Source organism: Diadema setosum, chromosome 12 (assembly GCF_964275005.1).
Source record: "Diadema setosum chromosome 12, eeDiaSeto1, whole genome shotgun sequence".
Classification (NCBI taxonomy): domain Eukaryota; kingdom Metazoa; phylum Echinodermata; class Echinoidea; order Diadematoida; family Diadematidae; genus Diadema; species Diadema setosum.
In genome coordinates this window covers 27,771,087-27,798,218 of record NC_092696.1, presented here as the reverse complement: position 1 = coordinate 27,798,218, position 27,132 = coordinate 27,771,087, and the positions used below count along the sequence as shown (strand labels likewise).

At 38.8% G+C, this 27,132-nt stretch overlaps 1 protein-coding gene across 1 annotated transcript in view; it reads left to right on the top strand.

The window, feature by feature from the left end:
* LOC140236162 (myotubularin-related protein 13-like) overlaps positions 1-25,548 on the top strand; it is a 124,571-nt gene extending 99,023 nt beyond the window's left edge. Inside the window, exons 30-42 of the mRNA XM_072316129.1 lie at positions 9,057-9,280; positions 10,080-10,256; positions 11,647-11,751; positions 12,223-12,408; positions 13,958-14,084; positions 15,014-15,177; positions 17,202-17,420; positions 17,986-18,162; positions 20,671-20,806; positions 21,752-21,934; positions 22,726-22,850; positions 24,294-24,425; positions 25,338-25,548. Of these exons, the coding sequence (XP_072172230.1) occupies positions 9,057-9,280; positions 10,080-10,256; positions 11,647-11,751; positions 12,223-12,408; positions 13,958-14,084; positions 15,014-15,177; positions 17,202-17,420; positions 17,986-18,162; positions 20,671-20,806; positions 21,752-21,934; positions 22,726-22,850; positions 24,294-24,425; positions 25,338-25,430 (2,048 nt within the window). The 3' untranslated portion in view covers positions 25,431-25,548. The remainder of the gene's footprint in view (positions 1-9,056; positions 9,281-10,079; positions 10,257-11,646; positions 11,752-12,222; positions 12,409-13,957; positions 14,085-15,013; positions 15,178-17,201; positions 17,421-17,985; positions 18,163-20,670; positions 20,807-21,751; positions 21,935-22,725; positions 22,851-24,293; positions 24,426-25,337) is intronic.
* The last annotated feature ends 1,584 nt before the right edge of the window (positions 25,549-27,132 follow it).

Sequence of the window (27,132 nt, the reverse complement as noted above, 5' to 3'; positions counted from 1 at the left end):
TTCTGCACTTGCCAGGGCTACAATGTATCTCCAACTGAAGAACTAGAAATCCCTTCAAATCCAAATCCTATTCCTTTTTTTCTTCCAGTTCCAACCCATTTTCCTTTGTTTCCAACACCTTTTAATCCCAATCCTAATCCCCTGAGACTTTGATTGTGTGATTGGATCAAAAGGGTATGACATGTATGACACGGAACACGATCAAGTGGTGCTTCATCAAATGCACATCTGTTTGTTTGTTTGTTTGTTTGTTTTCACATCAAGGAGTACATGTCAATTGGGATGCGGGTAGTGATGCTGTTACCATGGCAATGAATGTTTGCATATGCGCATGTGTGTATACGTGCACGTGTGCTTGTGTGTGTACATCTTTGTCTATTGTGCTCATATGTTTATGGTGTGAGTGTTTGTGTTTGTGTAGAGTATAAGTGTCTGTATGTGCAGTTTGATGCTTGGGGCTTGTAGCAAATGATACAAGTATCACTGTTAAATAATTGTCGCTAGTGTCATGTACACATAGTTATGTTCAATTGTCATTCTTCAAAGTACAGTTGAACCTCTCTTATCCGGCCTCCCTTTCTCCGGATCTCTCTATTATACGGACGCAATCTCGCCGTGATTTTTTTTTTTTTTTAATAATTACGGGAGGAAAGGGGGATTCCCAACTCCTTGAGAACTCCTACACAAACACACATGAATTACACATTACTTCCAACATTAACATACACCTCTATTTTGGAGTCTGTTACTGAGTGTAACAATGAAAAGGTTGCAGTATACACATTACTACACGTGGTACTACAATGGGCTACATCAGTACATGTGTATGTATATGTACATGTGTAAAGCATTGAGTCTCCCGTATCCGGCCAAATCCCTTATCCGGATGAGCCCCGGTCCCGACTTGTCCGGATACGAGAGGTTCAACTGTATGATGATGCATGAAAATTATCGTTCCTGCCATTATGTAGAATACGTGTATTTGCCTCTCTTCTTCCAAGTAAAATCCATTACATTTTTCACAGATTTGATCTTGTTTCATATATATGTGTGCCATTTGAATCAGTTGCATGCTTGGGTTATGTTTCGTGCAATGTTTGTTTGCAAAGTAAATCAATGATGGATTATTGATGATGTCACAGTCTTTGCCAGTGGGGACACTGCACTGTATTCATCATGCATTTTTTTTTTTGGGGGGGGGGGGTTTAATATTCTTTTTAGAATGCTCTGCATTTGTACTCTTACAGCTGTCACTTTTTCTTTCAGATTTTGATGCTCATTTCAATATCAATCTTTTAAAAAAATGTCGGTGCTTGTTCATATGAATCATATTTCCACTTTTAATATCAAGTCATACAGCAAGGAGCTCATTGGCATTATTTTGTTGCCCACATCAATGTTCTTTTATGCAATCATCGAATTTGCTCCATTGGGAATTATAATGACATAACCACATATTTATAATGCTTTTATTGAAAAAAAAAATGAGGTTGCACAACATGTACACCTCCCAAGCCCACATCTCATCATCAAGATATGATTTTATTGCCTATTCAATACTTTTGGTATTTCACCATGGGTACACTTTAAGCTGCACAATTTCAGATGTATCTATGTATATATGTGCTTGCATAGTATGTTTATTCCAATGCATGAATATATCCATGTAACTCGAGCTGTAACAAGGTGCACCGGGAAATGTTTTGGCTTTTTGTGCTGGTGCATGGGGGACCATTGCAAATCTATGCTCTGCAAAATCGAACGGATGGCAGACCTACGTATGTTTTGATGGAAAGGTTGTCGGTGTTGGGGATTTTTTATCGGCGTGTGGAGACACTGCCTTCCAGAACAGTGCATGCCATTTTACTTGGTGGGGGGTGTCTTCCTTCCTACATCATACTTTTGGCAGAATTTCTTGTGGAGATTTAAAGCGGCCATATTCTTGCAAAAAGAGTAACAGTCATACATCGTTTGATGAGGCATTAGAGTTGCATTAAATGTACACAAATTTACATTGTAAGTCCTGACAGTATGTACGTGCGCCAAAAAGTAGTTGCAGGGAGTTTTTGGTATGTGTGGCTGGTACATTTATTTTTTTCATTGAAATGATAAGCGCTGAAGAAGTGACTTTGTCAGTTTCATTTTTGAAATATTTGTATTGGTCGTAAAGCCATTGTCGTATGTAAACTATTCTGTATGTTTTTTATAGTGTCTCAGCTCTTGTAAGCCCAAAAGGAAAGAAAGATCTATAATAAATGATTTAATGGTTGTTGCTGAATTTTCAGTGGCCGCAAAGCTAAGAATTCGAAATTCAATTTGACACCTGTAAAGTTTATTTTTGATATTTCGTTCTCAAAATGAATCGTGATTTTGAGAGAGGTATTCTAATGTTTTTCTTTTTGACAATGTATTTCACCATGCCATGTCTCCGCAATTGACTACTCTCATTGTCTATGCAGGGCCCCATTGTACAGCTAAACTCTGCCCGTCTTCATCGTTTGCTTGCTTGTATCGTATATATCTATGTATTATATCACTCAAAATGCCTGCTTCTTAACAATCCCCTCTGTCCCACTCCTCCTAAAGTTGGTGTGGAAGTCTGTAACCATAGAAACGGGAGCGTGCCCCGCCCCTTGTCAACCCTCAAAAAAAAAAAAAAAGAATCGTTTGGAATGCATTATGATGGGAAGCACTGTCATGCACCCCCTCCATTCCTCAACTCCCTTACCATCTATTTTCCCTTCTCTACCTCCACCTCCTCTTCTCCCGCCCCCTCCTGCCCCCCTCCCGCCCCATTTCACACAAACCAACCTTGACCTCATTGAAATGAAGTTTATCCTGATGTCCCCACTGTTTGTTGCACTGTACTGCCGTTTGCAAGTCATCCTTGCATTGGAGAAAGAGAGTGTACCCAACTCATCACTTTCCTATCAACAAAATATTTAATTATTTCCCTCTGTTTTTACTACCAGTACTTGTTTTTCTCTCCATGGAAGAAAAAAGAGGAAATGAACCATTTGTTGTGATCCCTACAGCATATTGTCCATGTGTGGCAAAAGCTGGTATCTCAATTTTTGTTGAAAATCACCTTTTCTGGATTCATCATCAGATGATCAGTTAAGTGATGTCCTGTCCAAAACCTTGCTGTCTTATCCCAAAAATGAAGCCACCAAGGCATGTCAAAGGAAAGGTTATCTCATTTACCATAGTCTTTGGCTGCCATGTGTTTTTCATTCTCCTAAATATTTAACATGTTGAGATACGAGGTCTTGTCGCCCACTGTCGATATGTTTATTTTTCCTCCCCTCCCCCATACAGAGGTTTCACTTTGTCTTCTTTTTGTCTCCTTGGAAACTGAAGTTACTCCCCGCTGGAATGGTTTCTAGAATGCCCCCCCCCCCCCCCCCCCCGCCCGTGTTTTCCAGGACCAGCAAATAATGCATACCCCCACCCTCCTAGGAAAGAATGCTCAATCCCCCCCCCCCCCCTGTGTTTTTGACTGTCCAATTTCTTCTTATGGTTATGCAGCCTAGCTGGGTGCAATCAACTGTCCCTGTTAATAGATTTTGAAGTTCCTTGAAAAACAGCAACAAAAAAAAGAAGAAAGTTCAGCATTACCTTGATATTTATTTCACTTGAAGCATTGAGTACATGGTTGTTTTCAGGCCAGTTTACAGATCTTTGAAAAACAAAAATAGAGAAGAAGCAAAACAAACGAACAAGCCTATGTTTTCCTGGATATTTGAACCTAGCATGTTATATGACCTTTGCACCCCTTTCTCCCGTCCTCTTTTTCCAAAAAAAAAACCAACAAAAAACATTAAAAAAAGGGGAACAACTTCAATACCTGAAATTCTATGCATTAGCTAACCCAATAAGATACTTACATCATTAAGTCTTTGTTTTTATTAGATGAAACAAATTAATGTTATCACAACATAACATCATCATGTAGTAGATCGTGTTGAAAGTTTAACCAAGCTCGAATTCATTTTGTTTTGCACAATCCTGGCAGTGTTAATGGCTTTTTGATTTGATTAAACTTTTAATATTGATCTAACATAGAGATTGTAACAAATATAAGATCAAACCAGTTTCATATATATAAGTTCAGAATGGGATTCAGCAATGCTCAGTCACAATTACAGATCCAAGACAAACATTTGATTCCAACGCCTGTTCAAGTGAATAAATAGATAGATAAAAAGAAAGAAAATGCAGAACAAATTATAACCATGGATGATGAAATGTCACATAATTCCAGGACAGGATACTAAAATGAGTTCATCTTAACTATCATTACTAATTAAATTTACTTCACAGTATTGTACAAACTAATAACAAACACTTTATTTTGATATTAACATGCTGTCCAAATAGGACAGTACATTCAATGTATTTTTTATATTATATGTATATTCCTGTCTAACATTCAATATTTGTGATTAACTTTTTTTTTGTCTCTCTCCATGGTTATTGCAATAATATATTTCAGTCTATTAACTATTAATACCCCCTAACATTGGCATAGATTTATTGTACAAACTTACATTCTGGTAGGAATCTACAAGCAGTGAACATCTATATAAATTTTCCTATATACAATGTACCTGCATGAATATTTTAGAGTAAAGAGTTTGATACAAGATGTTAGAAGACTTTCCATAAATTTCAAAACTTTTCTGTTAGCAAGTACGTTGTATATGTGCCAAAGTGTGCAATATGTTGGTATTTAATTGCATTGTGCCTTTTTGCCTATCAGAAATATTTCTGTTTTAGTTTTTGTTTGTTTTATGTATATCTCTTGCATATTTTGCAGGCCTGTTTTATAATCATATCTCAAATATTTAATATTTTAAAAAGATGAACTGTCTTGGAGAAATAACATTGTTGATTTACATGTAGACAAAAATAATGAATTGCAATTTTGTTCTTAGGTTTTGATTTTTGCCTGTCATACTTTGTCAACGATGCCTTTATCAGGCACGACTTTGGATTTCATGGTTTTTTTTTATATTTTCCTATCCTGTACTATCAAATTGAAGTCTCGTCGGATGACATTAAGTCTGGATTAAGAAAAATAAAGTCTGTAACTTTTGTAATTTAGGTCTGATTCTGATAAAATCCATCCCTTTCTGTTTGATTTGGCTTTATTCGTGGAAGCAAACTTCAAAGTGGTACAAGATGATGTCTTCACTGATGGTAACATGTGAACTGACATTGCTGTATGTACAGTGTGATGGCAAACCACAATAGAAGTATTTTAGATTGGATTAAGGCTCTAAGAAAATTGGAATATTTCTTCACTTTTAATGCACTGAGTTCCTAGAATGATACCAAACCATTATGTCCCTTAGCAACCCCCTTTTCTAATCTTTTTTTTTTTTTTTTTTTTTTTTTGCATACAAACTTTAATACACTTTGACTGTTCCTAGTCCCACCTGTACTAGCTGAATGCTGTGAGTTCCTTCTTTCTTTTCCGGCCTCTCCTTCAGTTTGGAGAAATTGCTACAGCATCTTCTGCTTTGTTTGTTTTTTGTTTCTCCAACTTCTTTTCAATCTTATTTCTCTTTGAGCAGGCAAACGGTTATTTTGCGCAGTTATTCAGTTTGTTTTGTGTGTCGGTATTTGGTGCATTTCTTTTTGCATTTTAGTTGTCTTTTTTTGTATATTTATGACATTGTCTTCTTCCTGAAGTCTTGGATGGAATTTATACAGGATACACAATGATGTGCATGAAAATTGTACAAAGTTATAATTACCAGTCATTAGACTCGAGTAGAAAGAAATCCTTGCAATGTACACTGTAGGCTTTCTGCGTCAAAGTTGCAATACATGCCACTCTTTTTAAAATGCTTTTTGTCTAAATTATTTGACAATGTCTGAATTGTTGCATCTACAAGAAAAAAAAAATATCCAGATTGATATATGGATGACATCTCACAAATTTTGCCAAGAAAGATCTGAACACAGGAACTGTTGAATGTGATAGAGATAGACCCACTTGAAATTAGTTCTCAAGACAAATCATTTAACATCTTCAATAAAGATCTTAAAGGTCCTGTTTACCTTTGGAAGCAGTGATTTAAAAAAAGAACGTTCAAGATATCACATTTGATGAATATATGTAGGTCTGTTGTATCACAAAACATCCTACCATATAACATTTTTGCAATAAAGCCTAACATATAAGGAGATATCAGTATTTTTCTCATTAAATGTAACTGAAGACGGTTTAGTCTGAAAACATCTTTATTACTGTTTATATTTTGTGTATTAAACAACACTTAACGTCGATTATACAGATTAAAATTTTTACAGTGTTTGTTTTTATCCCTAACTCACATTGTAAAACTATTTTAAAGCACTAATGCTGGGTTTCTGTTTCTTCTGCAAATGGTGAATTATGCCTTTAATGCATATTTTGATCTAGGAGTGAATAGATTCAACACGTGATGTGGCAATATCCACTCTTGACGAATTCACTGGAGGGCTTTTTTTTTCCTTCTTCTTCATCTTCTTCTTTTTTCTTAAAATATGTTGGACAGTGTAAACTCAAACTTCCATGACAATGTTATACTCGGCAAGCCGGGGAATTAAGCTCACCCTCACATTTCTGTCTTTGTGTGATGTCAGAGTTTAGCTGATTTCTAAAATGTAAAAAAATAAGAAATAAGAAAAAAAATGAGCATAGTTTTGTCTGCATAGCTGCACAATATTCCTGTCACACTTGTCAAATGTGTCACATATTCCCCAAGCATTCTTACTCTTTCCTGATCTGTTTTTTTTTTAAGGTGATTTAATGCATTTTAATTAAACAATTTAATGTGACCGCATACATCACTTGTACCTACTTTTTATGAATCACAAACTGTATTGCCCCACCCCAATCTGGTGCTACAGATTTCATTTTGTGTTCAAGCAAAATTGTAGATAATGACTGTGCTTTTGAGAAATTCCTCTTCTTATCACAATATCTGTCTGGAGATTTTGATCAAGATTTCCGCCTTTTTCTCCATGAAGTTGCGGTTTTCGATAATCACAGATAGACTTGAAGTATTGTACATTGGAGATGTGGCATTACTGTCACGGTTTCAAAAGACTTCCGTTTCATAGTTAATTCAAAATCTTCACTGCATTTCTCATTTTAAGGTAAAATTTATACTTCTAAAGTTTTAATTTGAAAACCTTCACTACATTTCTTGTTTTCAGAAGAATCAAAGTATCCTTCACATCAAATAGTTATTGAGTACTCGTGGCTTCAGCATGGTGACCATATAAATATCAAGGGGTGCATATCGATTTGCCAAATCATGTAAAAAAAAAAACCCAAAAGGAATGTCTAATTGTGACCAATGAAATTGTTTTGCAAAAACATCCTAAACGTCAATATTGCCAAAACGTACTTATGCTCTGTTCAGGTTCACTGAAACTTGTGGTTCTGCTATGTTTCTCTTCACTCAGTTTAAGTCAACCTAAATGTGGTGTTGACTTTCCCTTTAAATTTCTGTGATGTTGATTTAACCGTTTGTGGACTGAGGCAACCACCTTGTCATGAAATTTGTTGTTTATTAATGTTCAAGCTGCACCTGTGGTATGCAGAGCCTTAACCCTATTCTAACTGGGCTATTTGAGACCAAGTTTTTACTGGGGGGGGGGTCAATTTGACCCCCCCTTCAGATCTCGGCCGCCGATCGCGCGATCGCCGCAAAATTTTGCCTGAACATACAGCCGGATGTCAACTACAAGATTACATGGTCATACAATAGAAAAATTTTGATTTTATATTTTTTAATAAATTAATTATGCAAATTAACGCATAAAATCATATTTTCACCTATAACTCCATCAAAAAGACTGAAGGATTATTAAATTTTTGTGTCAGAGTTCCTCAAGACACATCAAACAATTTTCTTGTAAAAAAATAGCGCAATCAAAATCATTTTCTTTTGTTTTTTATTGTTTTGTTAATTTCTTATATATTTTATTGTTTTTTCGATCTTTTGTTTTCTATTGTTTTTTTGCCAAAATTTGTTGGAGGCACTTTTTCAAGCTTATCTACATTAGAATTGATGTATTTCAATGCTTACAAGTTGAAATAATCTAATTTATATCAATTAAACAAAAAACCACAGTTTGCATTGGATTTGCACATGAAATCATGAATTTGAGTGGTTTTCGGGTTGACATGCATTTGCAAAACATTGCATAACTTCAGAACGGTGTACCCGGACGTCGCAAATTTGGTCTCAAAATATGCGGGAGACTCAAATGAAAAAAGTCATGAAACGACGCGGCAAAATCTTTGTGCGTTGCGGAATCGTGGCGCGAAACGTCGAGGGGGGGGGTCAATTTGACCCCCCCCCCCCAGTTAGAATAGGGTTAAGCTTGACAGACAGTTTTGTTTGCGTCTGAGAACCAATTCTGGTTGTGACATCTGTGTCGGCTTACTTGTATTCACTGCTAACATGTTTCTTGCATTTCACCAACTTTGATATTGGCCGTGAGACCGCTGCCACACATTCAACACATTTTGTCCCCTTCCAACCCCCACAGTCCTCACGTCTGTGTTGAATAATCTCACAATTCTTTCTACCGAGAAACAATGTGAAGACCCTGCTGCGTGCCCCTGACCCCTAAATAATCTTTCTGTCGGTTTCACGAGAATTCCCCTGGGATGATGTTCGGTTTTGTTGTTGTGGTTGTTGATGTTGAACTCGTCCTTGATAACAAGAACTCCAGTCCTACTGTGTTGCTAATTCTCTGTGTGGGTGATAAAACAGAGACCCATTCCCCTTCCATCACTCCTCTCATGAACCAACTAAACCATGACCCAGACGATGCACACCTGCTGTATCTTCTTCTGCTTTTTTTGTCCTCCTTAAATTTCAAAAACATAAATCATGAATACCCCAATAACACCTTTCTGCTACTCATGTGACTTCCCATCTGAAAAAAAAAGAACAAATGAAAACTGATAGAAGACAGAGAAAGAAAGAGTGAGAGAGCCAAAGAGCCGCTATACTTCTAACCCCCGTCAACCCCCCACAATGCAGGCCAGCTTTCGATGAAAATGGGCGGAGGTCGAATGGGTGCCTTTGGACACGCCCACCTGGGCGGGGGCGTGTCGCCAGCTGTCTCTAAAAAGCACCTCACTCTTGGCTCTCGTTCGTCAGCCACCCGCAATGGCTCGGTCACGGAGCAGGACCTGGCCGTGCCGCGGAAGCAGGAGGCCCGCAAGGCCGCCCTCTACGTCTTCGGCGAGAAGTCACAGATGCGGGTAGGTCATGTGATCATGAGAATGCTATAATTTCTTTGCCATGCATCAGCAATTACCGCACACATGATGAGAGAAAATGGATTTGGGGCGAAATATGTCAGTTTTATAAAACAGATAATGCACATGTCTTCAGTTCTATAAAACATATGATGCACATGTCTTCAGATTTGGGGAGAAGTGCAGTCTCATTTGTTAGAGCTGTGCATTGATTTTAATTCTAGTGGAAAATTGAGCAAAGAAAATGGGATCCCGATGGAATCCCATTTTCTTTGCTCAATTTTCCACTAATGAATAATATTCATTTCTGGTCAGTTTTTCTGTTTGCATTTGTGACATACTCAAAAATCCCTCGCATTTATCCCCAAGTTGAATTATCCTTCAGGATTATGCCAGGTTCAAGTGTGTACGTGTGTGTCACACGCAAGCACACTGCTATAGCTTCTGACCATTCGAGCATTGAGAATTTAGGGTTTCTGGGACGAACACTGAACTAGGGCTTTCTGAAGCTCAGTCGGTAGAGCACCGGGCTAGCAATCCGGAGGTCTTGGGTTCGAATCCCAATGGAATCCCATTTTCTCTGAAATCTTTCTCTATCTCAAATAAAAATAGTACTTATTCTGTCATGGCAGTTTTGGATTGAGAATTTGACCACTTGCAAATTGTCTTCCAAGTCCCATTTCTCACAAAATTATGGTCGTCGTGACATATTGTACGTCCACGTGCTGACTACTGTGTTTGACTGATTCTCGTGTTCCCTGTTTATCTCCGCCGCTCCTCAAAAATTTTCTGAACCCCAAAGGCCCTGAAAGTCGACTCGCAGACAAAGTGCGACTTCATCCCATACGACTTCTTTGAGACGAGACAAATCAAGGCCAGCTTCAAGAAGCTGATGAAGGCGTGCCTCCCCAGCAACCCGATCACTGACCCCGAGATGGGCTTCCATAAGATGGTCGGCGAGTCGGAATGGTTACTGCAGGTGAGAGTCATTTTGACCATCTGTTTTTTTTCCAGATGCAAGTGCCCCCCGGGTAAACGGGACTCAGAAAAATCATTGGCTTGACAGGGCAACATTGTGGTGACATTTTCGTGGCACATCATTGCTAGACTGCTTTGATGGGATGAAATGTCATTTGAGCGGGATACATTTGTCTGCAGACATTTGTACAAATAAGGGATTAATGAACAGTGATGAAGATGATGGTGATGATTACCATTAGAAATAGTAACCGAAACAATAGTAGCCATACTATGTTTTTGCTACCAGCTATAGAAATTACTACAACTAGTAGCAGTCGCATCATTTCATGTTGTCTGCTTAATCTATTTTTTTCTTTGCTGGTGTCATGGTCATTAGTATGCAAATAATGCACAGGTGACAGTGCATTTAAGAGGAAATGCAGCACACTATAGGTTATTCACGATGGCAAAATAAGCACTGCATTGTGAATACCTGAGAAAGAGCTGCATTTCCACTGACACCATAAACTTAAACCTGTGCATTATTTGTTTTATAAAGTGGATAAAAAATTAGCAGCACTTTTTATGTACATGTACAGTGTACCTTTTTGGGTGAATATTAGCTACATTTAGAAATTAATTGCTTCAATGCCAAGACGTTCGAAGATGTTCGATTCAAACAATTTACTCGCAACTACAGATATGAGCAAGAAGTTTTTCACAGAAATCAGTGATAAAGCATGCGCTATGTGCTGTAATACATGCTTTTAACAACTGATTGAGTGCGCACTGCGAAAGGATATGCATTATGATGTTAGTGAGTGTGCAGTTAATATGCTTTTTGGCAATTAGCGTGTGCCATAGGATAACATGCCACGGCATTATGCATTTTCGTTGCACGCTTTGTGCACACGTGTTCATATTAGTAGAAAAGAAAGAATGCATAGTCATCAAAGACTCCAACCCCAAGCACCTTCTGATCTGGAGATTCTCCGGCCTAAAACCCCTAGCAAACGGGAGACTCCAACTTAATGTGTGCTTCGCGCACATCACGAGCGCGAAGCACGAAGTTCCTTGCGGCCGGGGTCCAGGGCACGATTAAGGGCCCTGGAAGCTCTAGGGTTCTAGATGCTCTCTCATGAAGGCTCATTTTTCAACATTCGATGACACTAAGTAAGAAATTATTTCAAGCGGGAGACACAGAGCCAGGGCGGGAGAACGGGAGATTTTGCAAAAATGGGCTTTCTACGGGAGATCTCTTGTCGAAAGCGGGAGAGTTGGAGTCTCAGAGTCATGTGACTCATTTTAGTGCTTCTGATGGGGTACATTCTTCAATCCATATTATGGTGTGATTCATGTACGCTGTCGTCATGTTACTTATGATTGATATTTCTGTCATCTCACCACAGATTCAGAATATCATGCAGCTGTCGGGAGCAGCGGTGGACCTCATCGACCTCCAGGGGTCATCGGTGTGGCTCAGCTTTGAGGACGGCTGGGATTTCACCACCCAGGTGAGGATTGTGACTCCGACCCTTGCTTTCTGGCATCCCCCTCCCTCTTCCTTTTCCGGATTCGCCCTTCCCCTTTCCCCTTCTTCTATTCTTCACCGCTATCCTAAAGCCGAGTGCTCTTTTATTATGTGAGAAAAGTAGAAATACATGTATGTTGAATTTTCTTAACAGTTGATATCTTCTTTATATCATTTTACACATGTGACATCACAAACTGTTATAGTCTTCTCATCCAGCAATGGCAGCACTGGAACTTCACAAAATCATAGCGTTTGAATGGATTTTCTGATATACCTCAAACCTTCACTGATGTGTTCTTCTGATACTGCTGCATTTACCCAATCTGCACGTGTTTAAAGGTGAACTTGTCCCTTAACACGTTGGAGGCTAGTTGTTTTTATATTGCTGACTTAAGTTAGCTTGTATTTTCTCTGTCTGTCCTACCCTCCCCCCCCCCCCTTCCCCCACCAGGTGAGCTCTCTGGCTCAGCTCCTGATGGATCCGTACTACCGGACACTGACCGGCTTCAAGGTGTTGGTGGACAAGGAGTGGCTGGCCTTTGGCCACCGCTTTACTCACCGTAGCAACCAGACTGTCGCCCACCAGGCCAGCGGCTTCGCTCCTGTCTTTCTCCAGTTTCTGGACTGTGTTCACCAGGTACGTACGCCGAGCACTGTCGGCAGTGTACTGCCCTCTCTGACCAATTTGGGGTTAAGCGTGTTAAGTCACTCTGCTTCAGTGTGTCAGTTTTATATGTACCGTTTCAATGAAAAATATCGCGCATTGCATGAATGGCAGGACATAAGAAATTCAAAGCATGATATTGACAATAGACACAAATTTTTAGATAATAGAGATATACAGAAAAGGGGGGGGGGGGCTTTGAAAACCTTGAATGGTATGGCCTGTTGTTTTACCCCGCTATTGAACAATTACCTTCAGACTTTCACGTATCCTGTTTCATACACTGTACAAATGCAAAACTTTTCCTTGTTTATGGCAGAAGATCAGGTGCCCTTTATCAGGATACTTTCTTACAAGTGCTCTGGTGATTAAAAAAAAAACAAAAAACATTGTTATTTGAAGTGTGCATATTTCCATTCTCTCTGTAACTGGGATGTTACAGACCTCTGCTCAGAAAATGGTGCAAAAGTTTTTATGTGGTTTTATTAAGATAATGGGCTCAAACTTTCTCCTGATGTCATGATAAGTTTCAGGTTGTGCTAATCTCTCTTTTAAGTCAAATTCCCAAGGGAAAATGCTGTGAGTTTCCGAATGAATTTTGCTTTTCTGGTCTTTGAGGTGCTAGTGGCATTTTTCTTCTTTTGTTTATCAGTTGTATTTTGATAATTAAACTACTCATTTCCTTTTAGACAAAGACCGCATTCTGTGAGTAAATATATTACATTACATGTGAACTTCCAGTGGAAACAAATTGGTATCTTAATAGCATCTGTCAATTGTAGCTTTTCTCATAGAACTCAGGAGTTTGGGTATTTCTAGTTTATTTGTTTGTATGTTTGTTTGTTTGTTTGTTTGTTTTTTGAATGCTGCTAGCTTTATCAAGACATTTAAAGGTAGGGGTGTTGAATGCGCGGATTGCACTCTTCTCTATCTCTTGAATACGTACATATAATGCTTTTACTGGGCAGATTCTTTGTGCTGAATCTAAGTGATGATAGTGGTTTCAAATGAACATGGCTGCTTACCTAAGAGTTGCCAGTTTTGTTATGATGATTGAAGTTAAAGGAATGGTATAGTTTTGGTTGAGATAGGGATTCAGGTTTTAACTTCTTATTAGATAAGTAGAAACTGCTGATGAAATATTTAAGAGCATCGGTTCTCATAAGAATTCAAAGTTTATTTGATTAAAATTGGTTGTGAAATGGCTGAGATATCCAAAAATAAAAACTAAAACAAAGCGATTCTAATAAAAGGTGGGTTCCACCTTTTGTTATGATCTCTTTGCTTTGGATATCTCAGCCATGTAAAAACCGATCTTCATCAGATAAACTTTGAATTCCACTTAGAATTGAATGTTATTTCATATAGGTATGTTTGTAATTATCTCACAAAAAAGTTGGAAACCTGAAACCCCATCTCAACCAAAACTGTATCATCCCTTTAATAGTTAACCGAGAATAACGCTATCCGATTGATGAGTGTGCATCCAGGGTTTTGCTTTCTTTCTTTTTTTCTGTAACAGGTCCACTGCCAATTTCCCCTCTCCTTTGAATTCAACCAGTACTTCCTCAAGATGATTGCCTATCATTACGTCTCCAATCGCTTTCAAACTTTCATGTGGGACTCGGACTACGAGCGGTACCAAGCAGGTGAGATGGGGGTGCTGTTCGAATTATGTAGGTGTTTAGTAAATATTGTTAATTTCCTGTATTTTGTTGAAGTTGTTGAAGTGCTTTGAGTCTATGTAGAAAAGGCACTATATGAATAATTGGTTGTTGTTGTTATTATTATTTTATTATTGTTATTATCATTATTATTATCATTATCATTATTATTATTATTATTATTATTATTATTATTATTATTATTATTATTGTTATTATTATTATTATTATTATTATTATTATTATTATTATTATTATTATTATTATTATTATCCTTATTATTATTATTATTATTATCATTATTATTATTATTATTATTATTGTTATTATTATTGTTATTATTATTATTATTATTATTATTATTATTATTGTTATTATTATTATTATTATTATTATTATTATTATTATTATTATTATTATGATCATCATCATCATTATGTACAGTATGAGTAAAATCTACAGTGTATTTCACTGTGGTTGGTTCATTTTTGCAAATTTTGTTAGTTGACTGATGGCCGCGAAATCAGATATTAAATCAAATATTGCCATTTGCAACACAAGTATAACCTTGTGGATTTTGTCTCCATGATTGAAAACCATCAGGTTCTGATAAGAATGATTAAACCTTGAAAGGCTGGTCTAAGCCTACTTGTATGTTGAGTCCACCGCTTTTCTCGATATAAAGCCTACGTTTTATACATTTTTTCATTTGCCTTTATGATGTACAATATGCTGTGATATACAATGTGCACTGTTTACTGTCTTCTTTATCAGATTTGTGGAAATAAATTGAACTGAAAAAAATTTAATGAATTGAATAATATTGTAACTACAATGTATTAGAGTGTTCTTGACCATTGTATGGATGTATGCAAAATTGCGCTCGACTCATGTAAAACCTTCTTTACCTCCAGCAACTCAAGTTTACGAGGAGAGGAGACCATCGCGGATCGACGAGAGCGGCGACAGCGACAGCGAGACGTCCAGTCCCCCGCTCAAGTCACTGTGGGCGTACATCGACAAGTACCACGGCCGCTCGCCGCTCTTCTACAACCTCCAGTTCGCCCCGCACACAACAGTAAATGAAGTAAATTTTATCTTGTCCCTTGATTTTTCGGTCCGCCGCTTGCCGTGTAGAACGTATCTAGTGGAGCTGGCAGGAGGCCCTAACACCATCAACTCGTGCTGCCTCTAACACACTCTCTCTCGCTCTCTCTCTCTCTCTCTGTCTCTGTCCTTTTCTCCATCTCTCCATCTTGCTATTGGTGTAGTGGGGAAGATGCGTTCTCTCTCAGTGGTATCCACACATCTCCATGGTAATGGCTAAGTAGCTTTCTTTTTTGCATCATCTTCCTCTCTGATCATGGTTTCCATTTTCAGTGGAGAGCACCTTTAAGACGAGCACATGTTTGGAATGTCTCAACTTCCTTTTTTTTTTCTCATTTTCCAGACTTGAATTTCTGTTTCATCTGGGCCCTCTTTTATGATGACTTAAAATTGATTATACAGTTGATTTCTATCATAAGTCTATGGCAGCCTGTATGTTAAGGAAATTTATAATTGATTTTATCTTTTTGATAAAACAGGGCCCTGGTCACACATCGTAGATGTGGTGGCAAGAGTAAAATTTCTTTTCCGTCAGTTTCCATGCCTTTTCCCAGAGACATTACCAAATTTCATGATGCATAATGTGGTGATCAAGAACTGCTGTATTAATTCATCCTAACCTAATTCATTGCATGATATGCGCAGCAAAGCTGTCAGTGCCAAGAAAATGTAGCAGAAGAAATGTTATCATGCATTTTGTATGTATACAGATATTGTACGTGAAAGGAGTTGCATTATATCAGAAACACTTTTGATGGAGTTCATGATCTGTAATTTTGCCTGTCAAACAGTGATCTATTCAGACTCCTGCTAATGGAAGTGTTGCAGTTATTTACTGCTGTGTTTGATAAAAGGATGTGATGTGATATTTGTAGAAATATTTGATATATGCTGCATACCATACATACACCACTACCCAGTTTGAGCTCAAATTATTACCTCAATTTTTCAAACAACTGTGCATTTTTTAAATCTTCATGACACTTCAAAAGAATATGCTGCACAGAAAAAAAAAAAATGAGATGAGGTCAGCATGTTTAAGTATCAGGAAGGTTAAAGTTCACCTTTCTTTAATTTGACACGATGCATTCCTTCATGACCCCGTTTACAGTAAAAGGAAGACCAAATGCAGTACCAAAAACGGTCGCACATTTGGCCAAGCTCTGGAGGTAGTCTTGGCCCAGGCTCAGCCTGGGCTCGGCCTGGCCTTTTCTCATTGTGAACGCAAACTGGGCCAAATGCAATACCAAATTGTGACCGGCGTGCTCCCAATAATAATCGTTTGTCTACAAGCAGAGCGCCACTACGACAAAATATTTAATGGTTTGAATTAAAAGCCCGGGCAGAGCCCTGCACTGTAAATGAACAGAATTGCGACGCCGAGTACCGCAATTGAGGCCGGGCTCAGCCTGGGCTTGGCCCGGCCCTGCACTGTAAACGGGGTCAATGTTGAGTGCTAATATGACACCAAAAGTATTATTATATTAACTTTTGTAACCTTTTATGGAAATGCATCATAACAGCTGAAGTCAAGTTTTGAGAATTGAGAAAAGATTAAAGTGTGTATTAACTCCTTGAAAAAGGCTATTAAAAATTTTTTGTGTGCCAGGGACATTTAGTAGTGTGTACAACACTATGGGGTTTTTCTGTGCCAACCAGAACTCAAAACATACAAAGGATTAAGTGGCTGAAATATCCTAAAGCAAAGCAAAACAAAGTGGTCCTAATAAAAGGTGCATCCCCACCCTTTACTAGGACCGTTTTGTGTTGGATACTGTATGTAAGCCATTTCAAAACCAATTTTCATCGAATAGACTTTGAATTCTTGTGAGGACTGTGTGCTTTTTAGTATTTCAAAAAGAGGTTTATCATCTCACAAAAGAGTTGGAAGCCTGAAGCCCCAATCTCAATCAAAGCTATGCCATCCCTTTAAGAATGAATGGTAAATGCAATATGCATACATTGTATTCTGGGCGCTTCTTTCCTCCCTGTCAGATCCTGCGCCCCTACACCAACATCTCCAGCCTGAAGGTTTGGGACTTCTACCTGGAGGAGAACCTGTACGGTGGGCCGTCCTTCGACCGCGAGCTCTTCGAGGCGGCCACTAATGAGGACAACGAGCAGCCCCTGGAGCAGACCGACCGGCGGACGGTCAACGCCTGCTACGACGACGCCTCGCACGCTGAGCCGGACATCCATCGGTGGCTGATGGAGGTGAGTTATGTATGGTTACAGTTTGTCATTCTGAAGGTTCGCTAATCCGAAAATGAAATGAGATTTATTTTTTTCTGCAGGTTCATAAATCTGAGAACAAAATAAGGTTATTTTGCTAATCTAAAGATTTCTTAATCAGAAAATGAAATGATGTCTACTGTTCTGAAAGGTTGGTTAATTTGAAAATGAAATAAGGTGTCATACATGTACATGTATATTGAAGGTTCTTTTGTTTATCTGAAAAAAAAAATGTCAATTTTCCCAAAGTTTGATACAATATGATAAAAAAAGAATACAGTTCAGTATTCCAATGGTTTGTTTATCCGAAAATGAAATAAGATTCATAATTCTGAAGGTTTGTATAATAGAAGGCACCATTTTTCTCATTTTCTGATTAACTAACTTTGTTATGTGTGCTATATTGTACATGGTTTTTTTTTCCAATGAAATTGTGCTTTGAAGTCATGTTAGCATATATATATATATATATATATATATTTAGTACTTTTTTGTATGAGGTGGATAAAGAAGAAATGAAATGAAATGCTCCCTTGACCATCCTCAGGAGCTGCACCAGCTGGAGTCAGACCTGGGCAAGCAGCACAAAAACTGGCGGCACCTGCTGGAGCACCTGGAGACGAGGTTTGTCACCCGGCGAAAGAGGACGTCCCAGGCCATGGAGGAGGCCCGGGTCCAGAGCATGACGGCCCACAAGAAGACCACCATCGACATCCTGGTCAGGGTGAGTCTTCTTCCAGGGGGCCATGAAATTGGGACTGGGGGGGGGGGGGGGGGGATCTGCACAGCCGCCCCCCCCCCCCTCCATTTATTGCTCTTGAAAAATACAAAATTGGGTTATTGCAGCTGACTGTGAGCTATTTTGTCCGATTAAAGTGAAAACAAACAAAACAAATACCATTTTCATCTGTAGCCAAGTTAAGCTGCGTGCCTGGGCACTTTTTTATTAGCATTCAGTAATCCACCCAGACCTGACCAAGGTATACACAGGGCTACACACTAACCCATTTTTTTTTTTTTTTCTACTGGTCCAACCTGTCTGTCTGACCATTAGGTACTCAGTTTTTCTATTTTTTTACTGGATTCATTCCTGATAGAGTTTCTGGTCCAAGAGTAATTTTCAGTGGTCCTGGACCGCTGGACCAGTGCCAGTGTGCTGCATTGGTATACATTATCAAGCCCACTCAGGTGGGTTTTGCCTCAGTCAAAGAGGAAGGCAATAGAGACATTGGTGGATTAGGTGATTTGCATTTCTTTGACAATTAGTTTTCAGACAACTGTGCCAATTCTCCATATCGCATATAGCTATAAAAGAACCAACGTTGGCGGCGCACTAATTTAATCAGCGTATTTTGGAGCGATTTGCAGTCAACCCCACTTCCGGTTGCAGCTATCGCTCCGCGCGTTATGCATGCATGCACGCTGTGTGCAGCGGCGCGGCTAGCGTCCCACACACTTATTCATCATGTACAATTTTGCCATAGGCTTCTTGTGTGGAGAACTTACACAAATCTGTATATGTGGGACTGTAATAGAGATCATCGCGTGCGATGAAAAGATCGTACACATGGGTCAATTTTCAACTATTTTATCTAAGTCAAAATAGTAAAATATGAAGTGAAAACATTCAGATTAGGGATTTCAACATCTCTGAATTCTGTGAAGGGGTAACACACGTAGTTTCAGTAATGTCGGCCTCATAAATGATCTGAATAGATGAACACGGCACATTCAGTGCAGCAGTTGTAACTGTGTACTCAGCACTAGCAGCAGTGCAATGGGCCTCTAGTTCGCCGGGGGCAGCGGGGCAGGTGTAGGGAGCAATAGTTCTTGAATCTTTCGCGGTCATCCATGATTAAAGGTATAATATACCATTTGCAGATGAAACTAAAACCCAGCATTAGTGCTTTAAAATAGTTCTAAAATGTGAGTTAGGGATAGAAACAACCACGGTAAAAATTTGAATCCATATAATCTGTGTTAAATATTGTAAATACACAAAATGTGAACAATAGTTATAATAAGAATGCTTCCAGACTAAACCGTCTACAGTTATGGTTTATTGAGAAAAATACAGATATATCCTTATATTTTAGGATTTATTGCGAAAATTTTATACTTTAGGATGTTTTGTGATACAACAGATGTACACATATGCATCAAAGGTAATATCTTGAAAATTTTTTAAATCACTGTTCCCAAAGGTAAACTGGACCTTTAAGAGCTTTTAGAAAGACACTCGCTGAAAAGGTAAAATTTGCGTGACCGATGTTGAGCAGACGCTACCGATGCAAGGGCTTAGTGAAACTGTGCGTTGGCGTGCAGTGCATTGCGGTGCAGTGCATTGCGTACGTAACACGTTGGCGATAACCGGAAGTTAAGCTGACTGCGTAAAAGCCAGGATGTTGATTGCGCAATGCATTCTGGGACGATATTTTGGTATATGCGATATGGAGAATTCGGGAAAGAAAGCACTCCAGCATGCATCCCATTTGGCGAACGAAGCACTGTGAGGTTTGAAGTACATGTAAAGTCTGGGGCCTGTTTCATAAAGAGTTGCGATTGATCTTACTCTCAATTTATTGAGCATGACTCAGTGAATTGAGCGAAAGTTCAATATTGAGTGTAAGTCCTGTTTCATAAAGGCACTTATGCTTGATTAAAAAAAAATAAAGCATAACTTTCAGTAGATTCAGCATCACTTGCAATCAATCGCAACATTGTTTATGAAACGCAATTAGCGATTGATCGCAACTTACGCTCAATCTTTATGAAACAGGCCCCAGGTGTTGATTTTTATCAGTGTGTATTATAATTTGGTTGATGAAGGTAGTCTTGATGCCAAGTCGATTTGGGTTCTAAGCTTGTTTTATCATCTGTTGGAAGTTGATTGATTGTTTTACCCTATTTTGAAGATGTTGAATCCGAATCTGGATGATGCAGCTCTTTACGATTTTGAAATATTCAAAATGGCTGCCAAAAATGGAAATTCCCATGTATATGTATTTCCTTTTAAATGGGAAAAAAAAGTGAAGAGATTCAATGGTTTTACAACCAAAAATTTGAATTCCAAAATAAGTATTTCCTTGTAAAAGGTGATTAAATTGAAAATAAATTGATGGGCTTGCCCTTACATGTATTTTGAGATGTTAAATATTCTAATAGTTAGATGTTGATGTTGTTTTATTGGGCAATAACGGGGTTGATACTTTCTCTCTGATCTCGTTACCAGGGGAAACACATAGGTGAACCCCAGGCCAAGGGATTCAACTTCCCCCACCACTTTGAGCCGTGCAGTTACATGACACCTACCAGCTGTGACTACTGCAATCAGATGCTCTTTGGTGTTGTGAAACAAGGGTGCACAGGTGAGTTTGCTCTTTCCACATGAGCTCGGGATAGTGAGAGGTACAGAAGTAGTAATTGAAAAGACAGTGACTGCACAGGTTAGCTTCTGTGGTGTGTTTTCTTTTCCCACATGAGGAAGTGGAAAATTAGTAGCTGTGCTCGATGAGAGAAAAAAGTACTGAGTGGAATGTACATGGAGCTCTTGTGCATTTTCTCATCCCACTTGAACCGAGGATGATTAAAAACTTACATTGTAGCATTTGTAAAGAATGCGTGTGTAAGTATAGAAAGTATAAGTGATAATTGGGAGGGGGAATATATGTGTAAGAGATGTTATTACCTCCGCCAAGGGAGGAGGTTATGTTTTCTTCAACGGTACGGTTGTTTGTTGGTTTGTGCGTCAGTGCGCAAAATAACTCAAAAAGTTGTGAACAGATTTGGAGGGAACTTACAGGAAAGGTTGAGAATGACACAAGTAACAGATGATTAAATTTTGGCGGTGATCCGGCAATTTTTGTGGATTTTATGAAGCATTTTCAGTATTTTTTCAGGTGGGGTCAATGAACTTTGGAGTTTAAGCTGCATGTTTTTTAGGTTTTCATTCGTGCACTGAAGTGTGTGCTCTGGTTTCTGCTAAGGTGAGGTACACCATGCAGCTGAAAGATGATGTAACAAAAAGCTTCTATATTGGGAAATCGGGCGACTTTCAGCATGCATATGTATGGGTGGAAATCACTGATCTCTATGGAAGAACAAGATCAGTGGTGGAAATGAGCTGCTTGGCGGAGGTCTGTGCTTTCAGAGTGCTTCTCTAGTTCTTTATGTAATGTAGACATTTGCATTGTAAAATACCACAGGTACAATTGTATGCCTTCATCTACACTATTATCACTTTTTTACCCAAATGAGTGTTTAATTGTCGTACTTTAATGCACTGTAACTTTGTTGTATTACCCCTTTGGCAGGCATGAAGTGTGCAGACTGTGGCTACAACGTCCACGAGAAATGTGTGCCCCAGGTTCCCAAGCAGTGTATGAGGCGGGGCTCCACCAAGGAGCACAGCTCCGCCCCCACCAGGCAGGTCGCCAAGGAGGACTCAAACTCCTCCCACACACCGACGACAGACTCCACCCCTTCGTACACTGGAGGTAAGTGGACTCACTGTGAGACAGCCACTTTCTATTGAATTCTTAGACCAAATATTAACCTTTGCAATACTGTAAAATGGGAAATGTCCATGGTGTGAAAATTTATGTGCATTTTGCGCAACATGAAAGTAAAGTGGGTACATTTTTTGCTTATTTTAAAGGCATAATTTACCATGTGCAGATGAAACAAAAATCAAGCATTAGTGCTTTAAAATAGTTCTAAAATGTGAGTTATTGATAGAAACAACCACTGTAAAAATTTGAATCCATATAATTGATGTTAAGTGTTGTTAGATACACAAAATGTGAACAATAGGTATAATAAAAATGTTTCTAGACTAAACCGTCTACAGTTATGGTTTATTGAGAAAAACACTGATATCTCCTTATGTTTTAGGCTTTATTGCGAAAATTTTATATGGTACGATGTTTTGTGATACGACAGACCTACACATATGCATAAAATGTGACATCTTGAATGTTTTTGAAATCACTGCTCCCAAAGGTAAACTGGACCTTTAAGAAGATAGTGACTGCAGCTGTTTATGCAAATTAGCTGAGGTGATGGTACTATTAACTCACTTACTTTCCCATTAGTCTGTGCACCACACACTAACACAATGATGCAAAGGATATAATCAGTTGATTTTGTCATGTAATAAAAAAGCAACTTGAAGATTTGTCTGTGTTTATGTGGCAGACAAAATGTTGAAAATTTGGGGCTCAATGAGGGAGTAAAAGATGATAATGAAAGCCGTGATAATAATGGTTGGATGTTTTATCAACCCCAGGCTACGAGCAATTCAACAACTTTGTTGACGAGACGAGGTCGCACGAAGGTCACCTGTACAAGAGAGGGGCGAGACTCAAGGGGTGGAAGCAGCGTTGGTTTGTGCTCGACTCCCAGAAACATCAGGTGAGTCTCAGACCATTGTTGGCTAGAAGATGTGTGAGGACCAAAAATAGGAGCTAGCACTAAAACTACAATTGTAGATTCAGAAGACCAAATCAGGGCCGTGTTGCATAAAAACATGCAATCAAACATATGTCAGAAAATCGAATAAGTCAAGAATCAACCAATGAGAATTGAGTATTCACAGACTTATATTTGATTATCTGACTTTGGTATGTTTGATCTTTACTTTTATGCAACAGGGCCCAGAGGCAAACACCAAAAACAGGTGCACATACCAAAAACAGGTGCACATACCAAAAACAGGTGCAAATATCAAAATCAAGTGCAGAAAACCAAAGTCAGGGGCAGAAGACCCAAACAGGTGCTAATCAGTAATATGCCATCAGGTTAGATACATGTATTTCAAATTCAGGAAATGCTTGCATTGATGTAGGGCAATTTGGCAATCAGGTTTGATACTCTCCAATGAATGGGCCCAAGATTCATCATCCACTATTTGGAATTTGCATGCAATACAGTTCAGCCAGCGATCAAGTTCCCCCTAGATCACGAGATCACGGGCGATCAGTGATCGCATACGCGATATGTCGCAATCAACACAATGAATTAATTGCGACATATCACGTATGCGATCACTGATCGTCCGTGATCGCGATCTAGGGGGAACTTGATCGCTGGCTGAACTGTATGTCAGAAGAGTCTACCAAGAAATTTGTTGTCTCACACGATTTGCCAGGATAAGAAGTTGTTTTGCAGTATTTTGAGATAGAAAGTGTAGAGTAATCAAAATCAGTGCATCCGACTTTTATTCCCGAAGAGCCCTCTGCACTCTGTAGTGGGTAGGTAGACCATTATGTGATCACTGATTGTGCCGTAGCTATCATATTTTCCAACAAACTGTATGCAATTCTCTCTAGTGCAAAAGACCAGTGGGTGCTGCTGTGGCCCGATTTATTGATTATCGCTAATCAATTACAATAAAATTCATAGCAACCATGATCGGATGTGCTCTAATAGACACTTGTACTTTGGGCAGATATTTTTTGCTAATATTTCACATTTTCATTGTTACCCAACTGAGATTGTGTTGTTTTTACTGTAAACATTGATATTTTTGTGTGATGAATTTTTCATGCTAAGTGGCTCACAAACATATTGGCTGGTTCTTGAATTTTTTAACCCATACAAAATGTGTAGAGAAAATTGTGAAGATATTTTTGTGGGTTTTAGAATTCATGCTGGCTAAAAGAAGTGCACAATATGCAACAATTAATAAACCACAAAAATGTTCATGTTTACAGTAGCGTTATGTATTTCATACATTTCTTATGCATCAGTGAACATTTTAGAGCAAAAATCGTCAGTTGCAGGCATACAGTTGTTTAAGAACTATGTTTCCCTTTAACTTTATGCTTATCTTTGAACCCTTCCCTCATCCCCCAGCTGAGGTACTACGAGAGTCGGAACGACCCTCACTGCAAAGGGTTCATCGACCTGAAGGAGGTGGAGTCCGTGCAGCCGGCGTTCCCGAACCCGTCGGCACCGAAGAAGTGCGAGGAGAGCGCTTTCTTCGACGTAAGTGAAAGACAAAAGTTGGGGTCCCTTTCGGCGACGAGTCCTTCGCTGAAAGATTGTGAACAGTTCGTTGCTGAGATGCTAACTGGTGCTTTTTTGCATTACTGTATAAGCTGTTACTTTTGCGTACAGATATTTTCGTAAATTAGGAGATTGCGGATACTTTTGTAAAGTGTTGTTTTCATGAATTGACACCGATGCTATCGTAAGTGCACTATTACTGTAGAGCTTGGCAACATTTTTGCGTGTTGTTAAATTTATAATCCCCACAGCGACTTGCAAAATTCGTGTAAATGAAACCCTTATGAAAGTATTAGCTTATACAGTATTTTGAACTGTTCATTACCCCCCCCCCCAAAAAAAAAAAAGAAAGATTAAAATACTTTTTCATACTGTTTTGTGGAAACTTCTGTTTTTCCCAAAGTATATTATTTCACTGATCCGTTGCAGGAATGGTGAAAATTTAACTGTTTTTCGACCAAAAATACAGTGTTTCAGATCCTGAAATCTTTAAGTAGACGTGGTGGTCGGACTGTACTACAATATATAGTAGTGGCTGAAAGCTCAGAGTGAACATGAAGGGGTAAAGAGCAAATTGTCTAAACAGTTAACTCATATATGGCACTCCTGTTACAGCAAACATGGCTATGGTGAAATTTTGTCACAATGAAGTAAAAATTCAGGTTCCAAAATTGTTAGTAATAAATTCTTTGGTGCAAAAATCCCTTCGGTTTAAGTGAAATTTTGATATGATGAAAGAAAACTGCTGGGTCATTTGATTTTGTTATGAAGGGTGTTGCAATATTTTCTAATTCTACTATTAGAGAATTTTCATCTAGGTAATTTCTATATAATCTTTGTAGCGGAAGAGGCTAAAGTTCACTGAATCTGTTTTTTGCTTTTATTATACAGCTGAAGACTACGAAGCGAGTCTACAACTTCATCTCAGACACCAAGGGAGCAGCCGAGGAGTGGATTAGCAAGATCCAAGACTGTCTATCATGATCTTGCGTTAGAGAACGCGGCGCCTTTCACTGGGAGGCAGTGCTGCTGAGGGTAGTGTGTGTGGGTGTGTAGGGATAGGCCACCAGTCTTGCTCTTTCGCTCTTCTTTCTTACTCTTCTTTCCGGAACAAGAGGTTTTGACCATTACCTGGCATGATGTAATGTAATAATGAGTTCGTATTATTAAGAGCTATCTCCGTTTCTTACCTTTGACATAATTTTGCAATGTTTTTTTTTGTTTTGTTTTTTAATCGTGTACCTGTTATACGAGTCGATACAGCTTGAATCTGTGCTGAGGACCAATGTTATTGTATAGGGGGAAAGGATAGTTTATTGGCACGTTAGCTGAAACTGGGCAGGTGTGGTGAAAATTGAAATGAAAAAAAAAAAAGAAGCTATCTATGCATGTGTGGCCATGACAAGCCAATCTCAAATATTGTCTTGGCCAGACACCAGAACAAGGACATCCCAAGAGAATGTGATGAATATCAAAATAGCATTATATAGGCAGTAACCCACAGTGTGTGCAACATGTTAAATGTGCTTCAGTTTAGTGTTAGGAGATAGTACACTTGCATCACTGTGTGTAGGGCTAAGTGTGATGCATTTCTGTGCACATTCATATGCAGTATGTATATGACAAGTGTCATGCTCCTGGGTACAGTGTATACACGGTGTACATGTTGGATGTGTACCTGTGTACCATGCTCCATAAGTGTGCCTGTCAACCTTCATACACCCGTGTGGACAGTGTATTACTGCGTACTTGCCGAGAAGAATGCACAGACATTAAGTGTCATGTGCATGCACATCAAAAGTGCTACACCTGTGTATGCCTTATATGATACACCTGCATATACCGTAATTCAGTGTTTACATGCCATATGTACCGGTAGTATTTTTATGTACTTGTGCAGATTGTGAGTGTAGGAAAGACAATGCACTGATGTTCATGGTTGTTAATGGTGTACACAGCGAGTGTGGTACAATTTAATATCAAGCAATTGTGTTCACATAGCAGTACGTATATATTTTTTCATGTGCAATCGGGTGACTCTAGTATTTTGGGACACTTGTTCACACAACCAAGAACGAACTTTCAGCAGACAGCATTTTGTGCATGTCAAAGCACACACACTCACAAAGGAACAGACTTGCATGTTTGCAGGATGCTAATCATACATTACTTACGACTTCATGACCAAGGTTGAAATTGTTTGGTGCAAGTAAATTTATTCTACCACTTTTAAACCTAAGATATGCACAAAAACTGTCTTTATCCAGAAAAAAAAGATCAGGGTAGAAAATGGAGAGGATAAAGAAAATTCATGTGCAAGTCCTGGACCAGTTACTGGTGAGGTTACAACACTACACACACTCTGGTACACTCTCGGTGTTTGACAGCAACACTGGTTCACTGACAATACACCGACTCCAGCAACACTGACGATTTACAGTGTATGAAAAGGGGATACTTAGATATACAGTGTGATACACAGTGCTGTGCCCAGTGTCGTACACACTGCATACACAGAGCTCATGACTTCATGAGCACACTGGGATACCGTCTACCACATGTTTGCTTCAAAGGTGTAGCTGTTGTGTAGATTTCCACTCTAGAAATTTGCAAGTAGAAAATAATCCAGAGCAGTGTGGCCATTTCTTGTGTCCCACTCAGTGTTAGCAGACATACGACAGAAAGG